The sequence below is a fragment of the Peromyscus maniculatus genome, chromosome 4, assembly GCF_049852395.1.
Source record: "Peromyscus maniculatus bairdii isolate BWxNUB_F1_BW_parent chromosome 4, HU_Pman_BW_mat_3.1, whole genome shotgun sequence".
In the NCBI taxonomy this organism is placed as follows: Eukaryota; Metazoa; Chordata; class Mammalia; order Rodentia; family Cricetidae; genus Peromyscus; species Peromyscus maniculatus.
Window position 1 is genome coordinate 68,520,669 of NC_134855.1, and position 17,094 is coordinate 68,537,762.

The 17,094-nt window shown below is 38.1% G+C and overlaps 1 protein-coding gene across 5 annotated transcripts in view; it reads left to right on the forward strand.

Annotated features, from left to right (window-relative positions):
• Ckap5 (cytoskeleton associated protein 5) overlaps positions 1-17,094 on the forward strand; it is a 112,254-nt gene that overhangs the window by 27,284 nt on the left and 67,876 nt on the right. For all 5 annotated transcript variants that reach the window (XM_006984349.4, XM_076569980.1, XM_076569982.1 and 2 more), the window contains exons 2-6: positions 977-1,070; positions 7,364-7,557; positions 9,375-9,581; positions 15,201-15,372; positions 16,224-16,353. In XM_006984349.4, coding sequence (XP_006984411.1) covers positions 1,014-1,070; positions 7,364-7,557; positions 9,375-9,581; positions 15,201-15,372; positions 16,224-16,353 — 760 coding nt within the window. In that variant the 5' untranslated portion in view covers positions 977-1,013. The remainder of the gene's footprint in view (positions 1-976; positions 1,071-7,363; positions 7,558-9,374; positions 9,582-15,200; positions 15,373-16,223; positions 16,354-17,094) is intronic.

Sequence of the window (17,094 nt, forward strand, 5' to 3'; positions counted from 1 at the left end):
TTAAAAAAAAAAAAGAAAAAAGAAAATCCAGTGTCCTGATTTGGGGCAGAGAAGAGGACTTCCAAAGATGAAGAAATTCCTTTGTTTGTTAATGAAGGCTTCCTCTATGGATGGAGATTTCTTTTATAAAAAGATGGCTTTTCAGAGCTATTTATGTGTCTGAATTTTTTTTTGTAACCAAATAGAAATATACCAAAGAAGTTGATATGGGGGTATGATATTTTTGTCTCCCACATTCTTTCAAGGGCCAAGTAGCTCCTTCCTTCCTGTCTTTTTTTCACTTTGTCATATATCATATTTCTCATTTGAAAAAAATAAAATGTTGGGTTGTTTTTTTTTTTTTTGAGACATGTCTCATGTAACCCAGGCTGCCCTTAAACTCAACAGATTTAGCTGAGACTGATCTTGAACTACTGATCTCTTTGTATCTGCTTTCCTTTTTTTTTTTTTTTCTCATAAAGAAAATGTTCTATGCCAGTCAGTAGTGGTGCATGCCTTTAATCCTAGCACTCAGGAGGCAAGGTAGACAGATCTCTGAGTTTGAGGCCAGCCAACTCTATAGATCGAGTTCCAAGACTGCCAGGCCTACACAGAGAAATCCTGTCTCAAAAAAAAAAAAAAGACAAAAAATAAAATAGAAAGAAAGAGAGAAAGAAAAGGTCCTATTAGATAGGTGTGGTGGCAAATGCCTTTAATTCTAGCTAGCAGGAAGCAGAGGCAGGTGGATCTCTGAATTTGAGGACAGCCAGACATAGGGAGACCCTGTTTTGAAAAACAAAAAACAAACAAAAACAAAAAAAAGGAAAAAAGAAAAATGTTCTATTAATGGAATTAAGTAGTAGGCATCTGATCAAAGAATGGACTTTTTAACTCTTATACATGCATGTTAATAACAGAAGAAAAATAATTTTTGTTGTAAAAGACTACTTGTTGTTAAGAGTTAACGAGTATCTACTATCTACTTTTATCTGACTAGGAACTACTTTTAACTCCAAGAAAAAACTAGAAGCACAATGGGAGATGACAGTGAGTGGTTGAAACTGCCAGTTGATCAGAAATGTGAACATAAGGTAAGACTTCTAGAACTTAAATTTTGTCATTAACTTGTTTTGTCAGCAGTTAAACTATTACCTTACTTAGAATGTAGAACATTGATAACATGTTATTTTATGTCAGAAGTAATTCAAATTCTTCACAGTGCCTGCCCTGAGGAGATTTCTACCAGTGTACAGAACAGAAGCTACAAGTGGCTAGAATACCGAGCTGAGGGATAATAAATGAATCTAAACACACTTTATTCTATCTACAAAGCTTCTTTTTTGTTCTCATACTTAGCTCCTCTCTGTCCCTTTTTCTGCTCTCTCATTATTCTACCTAGTTCCTTCCATTTTTGCCCTCATCTTTGTTCTTCTAAATCAATTCCTCAAGTGCTGTGGGGGAACCGGTATATATATACACAAGCAGTAATTCTTTGGCAATGCAATGTAAGGCTTGAAGTTTTTCAGGGTTTCAGAGAGAGGTGATAAGGATCCACACATAAAGCAATAATTGTCAGCTTCCAATTACAACCCAAAAGGGGAGTGACTAAAGGGGAGTTCTCTGGTAGGGTCAACTAAAGGCTAAGATCAATTATGGAATTCTAAAAAGTTATTTATGTGCTCAAACTATAATCTAGAAGTGGCTAAGTAAAGTGTTAGGAGTCTATATATGTCAGTATAAGTCACTAGTAAAGTAAAACTGTCTTTTACTCTTAGGCTCCTCCCCTCTGGGGGCAGGGGACTTATGCTCAGTTGCTAAGCAACCTATGTCAGAGCATGTAGCATTTGGTTAGTAAAAGCTTGGAGTGATTGCTAAGAAGGAAATCTAGGAATAGCACCTGGCTGAGGAGGATTAAAACTTAATTTGCACAAGAAATGAAGCTTGACACCTATCATCTGCCTGTCCTTGTCAGAAATCTCCATTGGTCAGTGGGAAATAACTACCTTAACTCAGTAATTAGCAACATCATCCCAGGAATGTGAGCAGTAAATCTCTTAAATTAGGGTCTTGTGTAAATAACCGGAGTAAAGATAAGGAGTTGAGGATTTAATTGCTAGTGGTTCTTTTCTCTATCTGTGGGTGAGATGAACTAATGTTTATCTATCTGCATTTGTCCTTGGATAAAAAGGTATCATCTTAGCTGAAATACTTTTGTCCAGAGAGTGGCCCTAGTCAGATGTTATGTTAACGAAAAATAAACACAGCTGGGGAAAGTTATCCAATTACCCTGAAAGTATAGAGAAAGTTGTGCCCGTAAGATTGAGTTGCAGTCATAAGATTACATGTACACATAATATGGAAATGCACGGTAAATGGGGAGAATCATAGCTATTATTGCACAAGAAGTTTACAACAAGAGAGCCAATTCATTCAAAAGGCAGTAATTCCATAACGCCTTGTGTGATGGTTTTCTCTAACAGAACTCTTAGTTCTGATAGGTTGACCTTCTGAACTAGATACTCCCATGGTCTTTTGCTACCAGCAGCTCTCAGTAGAAATAGGAGTCTCCTACCTAAGTACTTGAGAGTTTGAGGCTGGAGAATGAGGAGTTTAAGGCCAGTCTTGGTTGGTTACATAGCAAATTCTAGGCCAGCCTTGGCTATATGACCCTATCTTAGAAAAACAGGGAGATGGTTCAGTAAATAAAAACACTTGGTGTTCCAGCCTGATGACCTAAGTTCTAAACCCAAACTCCATGCAAAAAGCTGGGTGCAGTGACTTGCAGAATAGTCCCAGCACCCGACTGTTAGATGGGAGATGGAGAGAGAAATCTTCCAGGAGCTCTCAGGCCAGTTAGCCTGGAATATGCACTGCAAAAACAAGAGAGACTCTGCTTCACAAACAGGGTAGAAGGAAAGAAACTACTCCTACAAGTTGTCTTGTGATCTTCATACATATACCTGGCACATGTGTACTCTTACTTGCACAAGCACTCCATATACCACACGTATACACACACCCCACAAACACAAAACAGGTGTCTCTAGCTTAAAAAAATTTCCCTTTAATCCCAGCACTAGGAAGCAGAGGCATTCAGATCTGAGTTCAGGGCCAGTATGGTCTACAGAGTAAGTTCCAGGGCAACCAGGGATGCAAAGAGAAACCCTATCATTGGAAAAAAAAAAAAAAATTGGGGGGGGGAGTGGTGGGTCTCTGGAAACAGTTCAAAAAAGGAAAGAAAGAAAGAAAAGTGTATTATTAGTGAAGAGGGGGAAAAAGTGTATCTTTAAAAAGTGGCAAGTTATGCTGGGCAGTGGTGGTACACACCTTAAATCCCAGCACTCGGGAGGCAGAGGCAGGTGAATCTCAGAGTTTGAGTTCAGCTTGGTCCATAAAGTGAGTTCTAGGATGGCCAGGGCTACAAAGAGAAACCCTGTCTTAGAAGAAAAAAATAAGTGGTAAGTTGGGTAGCTTTTTCATTAGCATAGTTTATTTTATGGAAACCGCTTTCTGCATTTGCAGTCTGGTTTGGCCCTGGATATTTAGCATGTTTTCGATTCTCTGGTTTATATAATGTATATTCCAGTATCTACCCTCTGAGGCTAGCCATCTTTTAATTACGGATAATTTTAAGCTTCAATAGATAATTTCTGATTCATATCATTATCAGTTATCTTTTTCAATTATTTCATTTTCCCTAACTATACCTGTGGTTTCTTTTATTTATATTTATATTTATATTTATTTATTTAATTTAGAGATAAGATTTGGCTATATAGCTGAGACAGCCTTCCTGCCTCAGTTTTCTGAATTCTTGAATTATAGGTATGATTCACCATGCCTGTCTACCAGTTTGTAGAGAATTCCATTTTCTTTCTTACAAATTTCTACTTAAAATGAACAGGTTCGTTGTTTTCCCTTTCTTTTTTGAGACAGTTTCCCTACATAGCCCTTTCTGTCCTGGAACTGACTGGCTGTGTAGACCAGGCTGGCCTTGATCTCACAGAGATCCACCTGCCTCTACCTCCTGAGTGCTGGGACTAAAGGCATGTACTACTATGCCTGGCTGTTTTACTTTTTAAATAGTTCTTTTAATTAAAGTTTAGGGTTTTAGTTTTGTCTTTAGATGCTTAAAAGCAGAGCTGGAGAGATGGCTTGGTGAGTAAAAGAGCTTGCCGATTTCAGAAGTCCTGAGTCTGTTTTTTTGGGTTTTTTGCTGGCCTTGAACTCACAGAGATCTGCCTGGCTCTGGCTCCTGAGTGCTGGGATTAAAGGCGTGCACCACCACCGCCCAGCTCTGAGTTTGGTTCTTAACACCTATATCAGGTGGCTCTCAATCACTGTAACTCCAGCTCCAAGGAATCTGATGCCATCTTCTGGCCTCCATGACACCTGCATACACATGTGCCTATATACTCAAGACAGACAGACACACACATACACACACAAAAAAAAATAATAAAAGTAAAAATCTTTAAAAAATAACTAAATACTTAAAAGCATCTTGTAATAGGTTAAGCAGTTTTCTGTCCTTAGAAGAGTTCTTTTCTGAGGGCTGGAGAGATGGCTCAGCAGTTAAGAACACTGACTGCTCTTCCAGAGGTCCTGAGTTCAGTTCCCAGCAACCACATGGTGGCTCACAATTATTCGTAGTGAGATCTGATGGCCTCTTCTGGCATAAAGTTGTACATGCAGATAGAGCACTCATATACATAAAATAAATAAATCTTTAAAAAGAAAAGTTCTTTTCTATGAAAATAACACCTGCTTCAAAATACATTTAAGCAAATATATATCTTCTGTTTTCCAATCATATATTGTATCATTTCTCTCTCTGATCTAATGTAGTATTAAGGAGAAATACCTAATTGATTATTGTCTAAAATGCAAATTTGGTTGTCCCACAGTCTAACTTGTTGCTTATATTCTCCCAAATCATTTCTGTTATTGTTCTGAGAATAAGCAGAATCTTTCATTTGATCTCATCAGTCCTGTATGAGCTGGCTCTTTCAAATCCTTACTAGCTCATTTTATATTATGTTCCTTTTTGCTTTCTTTCTGTCTCTTTCTCTCTCTTTCCTTTCTTCTTAAGATAGATCTCACGTAGCCTAGAATTGCCTCATACTCTGCATGTAGTTGAAAATGACCTTGAGTTTTTGAGCCTCCTTGCTTGGTATTAGAGGCATGCTCCAGTGCTCCAGGTTTTATGTGGTGCTGGGTATTGAATACAGGGCTTTGTGCATGCCAGGGAAGCACTGTACCAACTTAGCTATATTCCTAGCCCTAGGAATAATGCTGAACATGCTTATATAATCCCAGCATTTGAAAAATAGTGGCAATAGCTGCACGTGGTGACTCAGACCTTTAACCTCATCAGAGGCAGATGGATCTCTGTGAGTTCAAGGCTAGCCTGGTGTAGATAGTGAGATCTAGGCCATCCAGAGTTGAATGGTAAGACCCTGTCTCAAAAAAAGAAAAAAGAAAGAAAAGGTAGCAGCAAGAAGTTTGTCAGTTCAAGGATAGCCTTGGCTATGCAGGGAAACCTTGTCTAAATTTTGTTTTGTTTTTGTTTTTTGAGACAGGGTTTCTCTGTGTAGCCCTGGCTGTTCTGGAATTTGCTCTGTAGCCCAGGCTGGCGTCAAACTCAGAGATTTACCTGCCTCTGCCTCCTGAGTACTGGAATTAAAGGCATACACCAACCACTGCCCAGCCCTGGATAAACTTTTTTTTTGGTTTTTTTTTCGAGACAGGGTTTCTCTGTATAGCTTTGCGCCTTTCCTGGAGCTCACTTGGTAGCCCAGGCTGGCCTCGAACTCACAGAGATCCGCCTGGCTCTGCCTCCCGAGTGCTGGGATTAAAGGCGTGCGCCACCACCGCCCGGCTGGATAAACTTTTTAATGCCAAGACAAAATGAGGCTTTTATTCTATACATTTTCATATTGCCATGTCCGTTCTTTGTAGAACTTAACAGTGTTAATTTTAAGCTTATTTGTGTGATTGTGTATTACTTACAAAGGACTCCAGCACTTGAGAGAACAACCTAAAGAACTTATTTTCAAAGGAATCAAGCTGTGGTTCCTGGCCCCATTCACTTGGGCAGAGCATGATGGCAGTAGGAACATAGGGTAGAGGAGCTTCTCACCTCATGGCAGTTAGAAAGCAGAAAATGAGAGCATACAAAGGGGCCAGGGCAAGGCAGAGCACTCCCAGACTACACTTGCAGTGACACTTCCTCCAGCTAGGCCCTACCTACTAAAGTTTCCATAACCTCCCAAAATAGTTCTATTATCTGGAGTCCTAGTAGTCAACACATAAGCCTGGGAAAGACATTCCAGTCCAACCATAACGGAATGCTTTTTTCTTTCTCTACTGCTGGAGTGTAAACCCCACATAGGTTGAGGTTGTATTAGCTTTTATGTATTAAAATACCTAGTAAGTAAATTAATAATAATATACATTCTCAATAGAGGTATCTGAAATTCAGTAACTAAATAATAGCAAGTTACTGATTACAATTTGATAGTATAAAGCTGACTAATAATTATACAAATAATACCTCATATATTGGAGAGTGGGCAGTTTCATTATGGTGATTTATGATCTTTCAGTTATCATATCTTTCTATTAGTAATAATACTTGAATATAAATTGGGAAATATTTGTAATAAATTGAGAGTTGTATTTTATTTTACTTTTTTAAATTTGGTTTTTCAAGACAAGGTTTCTCTGTAACAAACAGTTTTGGCTGTCCTGGAACTCACTTTGTAGACCAGGCTGGCCTTTAATTCACAGGGATCCTTCTGCCTCTGCCGATTGCTGAGATTAAAGGCATGCACCACCACTGCCCAGCTGTATTTTATTTTTAAATTAAAAAAAAATTATGTGTGTGTCTGTACCGCATATATGGAAGTCAGGGGACAACTTTGAGAAAGTTCTCTCAGATGAACACAGAAATTAAACTAAGGTCATCAGACTTTCACAGCAAGTATCCTTACTCACTGAGCCACCTCTTTGGCCCTGATGTGGATTTTTAGATAGCCTTGGCAAAACATTCTAAATTTATTGAAGCTGGGCATGGTGGCACATGCCTTTGATCCCAGCGCTAGGGAGGCAGAGACAGGTGCATCTCTCCGAGTTCAAGGACAGCCTGGTTGGTCTACAAAGTGAGTTCAAGAGAGAGACCATGTTTCAAAAAAGAAAAAAAATTGTTTATTGACTACTCTTTTTTTTTGAAAATTGTCTGAATTTCTTAAACTCCTTTCTTTTTTCCTGTTATGAGGTATTTTGTTCAAATTTTCTGGCATGGAATATTCTTTTACTTCTTCTCCAGATTATTATTGAATAATATCATTAACCTAGTTTTAAAACGCTAATTTTCTTTTAGCTGTGGAAAGCAAGATTAAGTGGGTATGAAGAGGCCCTGAAGATCTTCCAGAAAATAAAGGATGAAAAAAACCCAGAATGGTCCAAATACTTAGGATTAATCAAAAAATTTGTCACTGATTCCAATGCAGTGGTTCAGTTGAAAGGACTGGAAGCCGCACTTGTCTATGTTGAAAATGCCCATGTTGCAGGGAAGTAAGTACATTCTTTTCTAATATTCTGTAAACATCTCTGTTTAGTGCTACATAGATAAATGTATGCATATTTATATAGCCTCTATTATAGTTTTAAAATATACTAATAGTCTTTCATTGTCTTTAATTAGTCTGAATGGTACATGAAACCTCTAAAGTAGAATAAAGGTTTATCTCCATGTGTGTGGGTACATGTGGGAATCAGAGGAAATTTGTGGGAGTCAGTTCTTTCTCTGACCACTATGTAAGTCCCAAAGATTGAACTGATGTCTGCAGGTTTGGCAACAGATGTCGTTACATGCTGAGCCATCTAGCTGGCCCTGTTTGTCCTCTTGAGCTTTTTAGGTGAAAATTATTCAAAACTAACGCAACCTTAGTAACTTTTAAAAGTAGTTACTGTGAGGTCATCGCAAAGGAAATGTCATAGCTTCACTGAAGACAACTGGGCATATTGAAAAACTTCTCTTAAAACTTAGAATCACTGTCCTAGAGAGATGCCTCAGTGATTAAGAGCATTGACTGCTCTTCCAGGGGACCTGAGTTCAATTTCCAGCACCCAAATGGCAGCTCACAAACTCCAAGATCTGACACCCTCACACAGATGTACATGCAGGCAAAACACCAATGCACATAAAATAAAAATAAATATAAAAATAAATAAATAAAAAAAAAACACCCAAACTTATATTTACCTTTTTTTTCCCCCCTCCAAGGTCTTCTGTCTCTTGGGGTAGTGAATTCTAATTTGTATTTCCTGGCCTAATTGTCTTCAACTATGGATGATGCAAGTTTTCATTCACTCACTTTCCTGTACTTTATTAACTTGATTTTTCTAAGTCTAGTCTTTTGTCATCTGTTTGAAAGAACTTCCGTATACAAATAGTTGAGACCTTTAATTTTACAAGAAAGATATGTTTACTTCAAAGACTATGCTAGTGTACATCATCAGTTTGACAGTTTGGTTAACTATAACCAATCTTAATAAAATGGTTGCATTTTTCTTTTCATATTAGAAACTGCTTTTTTGACATGCTCCCTATAGCCCTAACCTGTTTGGTTCCTCTTGCTCCCAGAATTACAGGTTTTATTTAATTTACAAGGTGCTCAGTGCAGTAAAGTTACTACTAAGAAGTTGAGGAGTCTTTCCTTATTAAAGATATAACCTCCCCCATCATACGAATCAATTTTCTTGTCTTAAAAATGTCTAAAATAACTTATATTTGAAAAAGCAAGCATTCTGCAATACTGCTTTATAAAGTGTATGTTTGTATACCCCCATGTAAGACAGGCACACATTACTCTAAAGGTCAGCAAGGATAGATGTAGTTTCTCTGCATCATAAGATTGCAAGGAATGTCTGGGCAGTCGTGGCTCACACTTTGTTTGTTTGTTTGTTTTTGAGACAGGGTTTCTCTGTGTAGCTTTGGAGCTTTTCCTGGTAGAACTCACTTTGTAGCCCAGGCTGACCTTGAACTCACAGAGATCCGCCTGCCTCTGCCTCTGCCTCCCAAGTGCTGGGACTAAAGGAGTGCGCCACCACCACCCGGCTGTGGCTCACACTCTTAATGCCATCATTCAGGAGACAGAGGTAAGTGGATCTCTGTGAGTTTGAGGACAGCCAGAGTTGTTACACAGAGAAACCCTGTCTCAAAAAAACAAAAACAAAACAAAACAAAAGATTGCAAGGAACATTTAGGGAAAATTTCCTAATTGAATTTTCTATACTTACAAAATGGAATTATAGTGAAGCATGTGTTTTGTAGATTGTTTAGGGCTTATCTCTTTTTACTTAAACGTCCTTGTGTGTGGCATTTACAGAACCACAGGAGAAGTTGTATCAGGTGTTGTAAGTAAAGTCTTCAACCAACCTAAAGCCAAAGCCAAGGAGTTGGGCATAGAGATTTGCCTCATGTATATAGAGATTGAAAAAGGAGAGTCTGTACAAGAAGAGCTCTTAAAGGGTCTGGATAATAAGAACCCCAAGATCATAGTGGCCTGTACAGAGACACTGAGGAAAGCCTTAAGGTAAGACTTTTGTGTTTCAGTTCTTGAAGTATGCTGACTGAATTTGAGTACCAGGTTTAAACAGTAATGGAGATTGTTAAACTTGTAATTTCAGCCTTCAAGCATGTTGTTTGGTTATTTTCTTTAAATTCTTTCCTAGTGAAAGTGAGCAGAGAACATTTCTTTTCTATCTGAGTGTTGCACCCCAAAGTTTAGGGTCTCAAGAACCCAGACTCCAGTCCAGTTGATGCAATAGCAAGAGGTTTTTATTTAAGCTTCTATATAGAAGGGCAAACTCTTGCTCCTAAGAGCAAGAGCCATATCTTACTGCAGCCCCATGAGGGCTTTTAAAGGAAAAACCCACAAAACCCATAAGATTACAATTCCCATACAATTTCATTTCACAAGATCATGGTCTGGTTACAGAGTGATCACAGAGGGGGTACAGTTATGCCAATAGGTACATTCTTCCTGAAACCTCAAGGGGGGTGGGTATCAGGGCAGGAGTGGAGTTTACACAAAGGTCACAGTGGTCCTTCCTGGAACACCTGCAGCTATCCCAGTCACAGCTGAGCACATCTCTTAACAGAAATCTTTTTACATTGTTACATGGTTGCAGGGGAGATTGAACAAAGGCTAAGTCAGGTTGCCCTTGGAACTAGATTTTTAGTTTCTTATTTTCTGGTGCTTGAGGTTTCTCCTTTCCTGAGGCTTGGGGGTGTAAGCCTGAAGGGCTAGGGTCTTTCACTGATAATTGGCTTTTTTGTAGAAAAGCATTCCTAAGCCAGGTGGTGGTGGTTCACACCTTTAATCCCAGCACTCAGGAGGCAGAGGCGAGTGGATCTCTGTGAGTTCGAGGCCAGCTTGGGCTACAGAGTTAAGTTCCAGGAAAGACGCAAAGCTGTAGCAGGAATCTTAAAAGCTCTTATTAATTAAATCAAACCTGAGCCAGGTACTGGGGTGAACTGGAAGATCAGAGCACCAGAACAAGCCACAGCTACCTCACCTTGCCGGATCCTCAGCTGGTCTTGTTTCCTCAGACTGGAGGCCTCTGAGTCCTCATCCAGAATGGGTCTCAGCTGAATTGCTGGTCAAAAGCCTGAAAGCTTAGCCAGCCCAAATGCTTCTAGTTTCTGGTCCTCACGCCTTATATACCTTTCTGCTTTCTACCACCACTCCCTGGGATTAAAGACTCGGCTTTCTGGGATTAAAGGTGTGTGTCACCATGCCTGGCCTTTCCAATGTGGCCTTGAACTCACAAAGATCCAGAGGGATTTCTACCTCTGTAGTGCTAGGATTAAAGGTGTGAGTGCCACCATTTTCTAGCCTCTGTATCTAGTGGCTGTCTGTTCTCTGACCCCAGATAAATTTATTAGGGTGCACAATATTTTGGGGAACACAATACCACCACACAAAGCTATCCAGAGAAACCCTGTCTTGAAAAACCATTTAAAAAAATAAAAGGAAAAAAAGAAAAGAAAAGCATTCCTAATATATGTAAGCAGTTTTCTTTTGCTAGCTTCAACAATAGATTTATGTTAGCTAGAAAGACATAGTTGTTTGGCTGGAGTATACCTTGGTTTTGAGTCCTTTTTGGTATATGCTATGTGTTCAGTCCTAGAATTCTTACTCAACATTGAAGTTCTTTATACATTCACTGCCCTTTCAGAGACAAGTGGCTAAGATTTAGTGGAACCTCTGATTTTGGTAAATCAGTAATTCTGATTAAGTAGACTCTGGGTCATCCTCCTCTTCAGTGGGAGTGCAGACATTCTGCCACTTAGTAACATCCCAAATCCAGACAGTTCTTCAGTCAGCCTTGTCTCCCATTCCAGTGTTAGCTACAGAATGCAGCAGCACTAATGAAATCTTAGGATGAAGATCATTCCTTTGCAACTCTTGTAATTTGATTTATGACTCACATCTTGGAGACAGTGTTGCCTTAACATGTTTATTTTATGTGAAAGTATCGGCATTCTTGAGTTTTGTTAAGCTATCCTTGATTTATGTTCTCTTTTTGCCTAATTTCTAATATTCTTTTATAAAATTTTACTTTTATCTAGATTTTGTGTGATAAAGTTTCCTTTTTTAAATTAAATTTTATTTATTACTGCATGTGCATATGATGCATGACTGGGAGTGCAGTGCTCGAGTGCCAGGGGACAACTTTAGAAGTCAATTCTCAGGTCAGGCAAGTGCTTTACACCCGCTGATCCACCTTGCTGTTCCAGTCAACGTTTCTTTATTTCTACTCTCTTTTATAGTATAGTAGGCATGTGGAGTTTTTCCCTTGGGTTTGTTTTGTCTTTGAGACAGGGTTTTAAAAACCCTGTAGCCCAAGCTGGCTTTGACTCATGGCATTTCTTCTACCTCTGTCTTTGAAGTGCCAAGATAACAAGCATAAGCCACCATACCTGGCATCTTGTGTCTTTATAGATAGTAAATAATTGTCTCAATTTTGCCATTTTAGAAATTTATCAAATTAGGCCACAAGCACTACTCTAGATATTGCCAGCCTGCCCTCAACTGTGTGCTCAATAAAATGTTCTTTCTTTAAAAAAAAAAAAAAAAAAGATAGATAAATAGAAAAAGAAATTTAATGAATTTACAGACTCTGTTTGTACCAGTAGATGTATTGTTCTAATTTTTTATGTGTTTTGTCTGCATGTATGTATGTATACTATGTATATCATACTGCAATTTTCTGCCTTTAAATTAAGAAATTCTTTATGGTCTATTATATACTATATTAATTTTACCTTTAAACTGACTAGGAGAATCAAGATAGGAAAGAATATATTACATTTATCATCTTTATAAAGTCATTATCTGTGCTGTCTGTATAGTGATTATTATTTTCAGTGTCTAGGGAAAAAAATCTGGGAACTCCCATATCCTAGGAAAGCATACCCCTAGCATTATCCTTATTAATGATGATCTGTAGTCTACCTTTATAATTGTCTTCTTCCTGATTTCAGAATGTGAGGGTAGCTCTTTAGAACTTAGAGGCTAAACTGAATTCTAGGTGCCATAGTCTCCTAAAAGATATCATTAGTGACAGCTTTAGGAGGCAAAAAACATTCTGTCATTCCTACGACAGACTTACAGAGGCTTTTTTAAACTTTTAAACTTTCACTCATTCATTCATTTTTTAGTGTTTTGATCAAGGACTCAGGTAGTTCCTGCTTGCCTGAAGCTTACTATGTAGCTGAGAATAACCATGAACTCCTGATCCTCCTCCTCCTACCTCTCAAGTTCTGAAATTACAGGTGTTTGCTAAGATACCTAACTTTTTTCTGTAATGTTTACTATCAAAATTAGATTTTGTTTTGTTCATGTATCTATTTTCCATGTGGACTTGCTTCATCTCTTTTATTCTATCTTTTAAAAATAAGTCATGATAGCGACACAAAGAAGTATTAAAGGAACCCATTATGGTGTATTTCTTTTGTTTGTTTGTTTCCCAGTGGTACTGAGAATTGTACCCAGGACTTCACATATTAGACAAGTATTTTACCACTGAAATACATTCCCATCCCAAAAGTAGTAATGTAAGGAAGCATCTACCTACCATTGTCTGTTCTGTAGGAATATGTCAGATATCCTGAGTATTAGGTTCTTCAGGCACCAAGTTAAATAATTCTCAAACAAAATGATTTAAGAGCACTATAATTCCTCATTTGTCCTTTAGTCTTGTAGATCAGCTAAACCAAGATAAAACTGTCCTTTTCTAATAATGTAAAGTGGCTGTGTTTGTTTGTTTGTGGGTTTGGGGTTAGAGAAATGGCTCAGTGGTGAGGAGAACTTGGTCCTCTTGCAGAAGACAGGTTCAATGCACCCATATGGTGTCTTACAGCTATCCATAATTCCAGTTCTAGGGAATCTGATCCTCTTTTGTGACATCTTTAGGCACTAGACACACACATGGTACAAATTTTATATGCAGACAAAACACTCATACACATAAAAATAAAATAAATCTGAAAGAATGATTTTGTTTGTTTTGTTCTACATTTTGAAACTGGCCTGGGAATTTCAATATAGCCCAAACTGGCCTCAGATTCTTGATCTTCCTGTTAACATATGATTACAGGTATAAGCCACCACACTTGGTTTATAAAGTCCATTTCGAGGAAATCTTAGAGATTTAGTTTATTTTCATGTTATGATAGCTACATAATGTACCCAGATACCTTGTTGAAAATCACTTTCTGGGAAAAGAATTTCACAATTCAATCTGTAGTATGCTGTATTAGCTATTGTTGAGCAAATTTGTTACATTTGTGCAAGTGAAATAAATTACACACATGAGTTAATAGTATATTTTAACTAGTTATAGTAAGTACTATGTGAAGTTCTAGCACTCAGGTTACTGCAACAGAAGAATCACCAAAAGTGCCATGGGCTTTCGAGAGACCCTTTCTTAAAACCTAAAAGAATGAAAGGCCCCAAATATATTTGAATCCTACTACTCATTCTGAAATTCAGTATTTTATAACTTCATCTATAACTGAATCCTTCCTGTTCCCAAATTTGCTATTCATAAATGTTAAAAATAAGATCAGGCTGGGTGGTGGTGGTGGCGGTGGCATAAGCCTTTAATCCCAGCGCTTGGGAAGCAGAGGCAGACAGATCTTTGTGAGTTCAGGGCCAGCCTGGTCTACAGATCAAGTTCCAGAACAGCCAGGGCTACACAGAGAAGCCCTGTTTTCAAAATTAAAAAAAAACCAAAAACCCAGAAAGCTAATACTATAACTGAGTATGTTGGTTTATGTCTCTGATCATCGATCATGCGTTTGAGGCTAGCCTGGGCTATATAGCAACACTCAATCTCAACACTAATATTGGCCAATTAGGAGCTTACAGTAGGTTAAATATGCTATCTTACAAAATAAAGTCACAATGCAGAGGTTTTCCCATTGGGGGAAAAATTGAATTAAAGAGTTAAATTGAAAAGAGGTTGTCTTAGTTACTTTGCTTTTTTGAAGAGACACCTTACTAAGTCAACTTCTAAAAGAAAACATTAAATGGGGGCTTACTTATAGTTTTATGTATATTTATATGGTGAGTCCATTGTCATCATGGTGGGGAGCAAGGCAAGCATGGAGAAAGATTTGGGGGAAGGGGCCCCAGGGACACCCTTTCTGTCGAGCCATTCTCAGTCAAGCCACCACAGAGGTACATTATGGTAGATGAAAAGAGTGAAATATTCGTTGCCATAACTCAGTCTGTTGGGTTGAGTAAACTTTTCTTTGGTTATTAGAAAATTCATTTTAAAATGCTAATATTATTTTGGGCTCTAGACACTAGAATGATAGCTAAATATGTGTGTATATGGGGATATGGATGGATACATAGGGAGATAGATGGTTGTGAATCCCATTTGTTTAGGAAATTTAACCTATTAATATATGATTGATTTGTTTGTTTTGAGACAGGATCTCTTCACATAGCCCTGGCTGTCTTTGAACTCATTATATAGACCAGGCTGGCCTTAAACTCACAGAAATCCTCCTTTCTCTGCCTCTCGAGTTCTGGGACTTAAGACATTCGACAACATACCGGGTACAATATATGATTTGGAGCTATGCAGTGAAACATGGCATGTTGACAGTTTTCCCCCCAATTTCTCACTTATAGTGAATTTGGTTCCAAAATCATCTTACTTAAGCCAATTATTAAAGTGTTGCCAAAACTATTTGAATCTCGAGACAAGGCTGTTCGGGATGAAGCCAAACTGATTGCTGTCGAGATTTATCGATGGATTCGAGATGCCCTGAGACACCCATTACAAAATATAAATTCTGTCCAGGTAAGGCACAGATTTCTTTCATTTTTGCATAAGGTATATTTGCATAGAGATGTATTTCTTACTTGTAATGGTTGATATTCTATCCTTACACATAATTATTTTTTATTTTAAAGATTTAAATACGTTAAATTCCTGTCTATCTCTCTGTTTGTCTCTCTGTCTCTCTGCTAGGGAGGAAGTCCTGGGTCTTGCACATATTAGACAGAACTATGTTTTGTTTTGTTCTGTGTCTATGGAACATCTCCATCCCCTGCATCCCAGCCCTGCTAGTATTAAATCTATATCAGTTTAAAAGATTCCTTTATAATTCTGTTGAATAGCAGGATTCACTTGCTTGGATGAAACAGTTATTTTTGGAGCTTTTTTTAAATAATATAGCATATTTAATTCATAAACTAGTGATAGTGTCTTAAAATAATGGATTTGGGGAGCTGAGGAGATGTTTCAGAAGTTAAGGGCATTTGCAGCTCTTGCAGAGGTAGCCCCTACATGGCTATTTAAAACTCTCTGTGATGCTAGTTCCAGGGAATCTTCTGGCCTCTGTACTGTGTACCAGACACACATGAAGTGCAGTTGCATTCATAAAGGCAAAACGCTCATACACATAAAAGATAACTTAAAAAAAAAAAGGATTTTATTCTTAGTACTTAGATATAAATCTTCAGTGTGGTAAAGTCAGTTGATTTGACTTATGCTACAACATACAGTTTATATTTGTCTTTTACCGGTTTCCCTATTAGTACCACATAAAAGAAAGTGAATCCCAATATATCAGTAAGTACAAGCATTATGTTCTCTAATAGTGGGATATAAATTTAAAAATTTTTAAGATACTCTGTTAATGCTTGCAGTTGAAAGAATTAGAAGAAGAATGGGTCAAGCTGCCAACAGGTGCTCCTAAACCAAGTCGGTTTCTGCGTTCCCAACAGGAACTAGAAGCTAAATTGGAACAGCAACAATCTGCTGGAGATGCAGAGGGCGGTAAGACAGTTTTAAACACAGTTGCTCTAAAAATTAATGAGAACTATTGCTGCCACAACAGATCATATCCACTAGGCATGTCTTAGAGAACTGCTTTTAATAAAGTCTGAGTTATATGTGGTACTAAATAACTCTGGTCTCTTTTTGATAACAATTTCATCCTGGGAGCTGGGGAGATGGATCAGCCAGTGATCAAGAGCATTTATTGCTCTTCTAGAGGACCCAGGTTTGATTCCCACCACCCCCATGTGACTCACAGCTATCTGTAGTTCCATTTCTAGGGACTCCAACCCTCTCTTTTGTTCTCCTTGGGCACTGTGTGCACTCAGTGCACAGACATATATTTAGGCAAGACACCCATGTGTATAAAATAAATTTTTAAAAACTTTTATCAGGAATATGAAATGATAACTGGTAAGTAAAACTGCTTTATTTTGGTGTGTGTGTGTGTGTGTGTGTGTGTGGTGGCTAGGTACATTTATAGAAGCTAGAGGACAACCTTCATTTGGTCCTCACCTTTCCACTTTTTTTAAGTTATTATTTTTAAATTAATTTTTTGTTTAAGCTCTGTGTGAGTGTGTGTGTGTGTGTGTGTGTGTGTGTGTGTGTGTCTGTCTGTCTGTCTGTCTGTCCCTGAAAGTGTATGCCACATGTGTTGGTACCATAAATGGGTGTTAGATCCCGAATGGGGGGTGTAGGGAACTGAACTTGGGGCCTCTGCAAGAGCAGCAAGGACTCTAA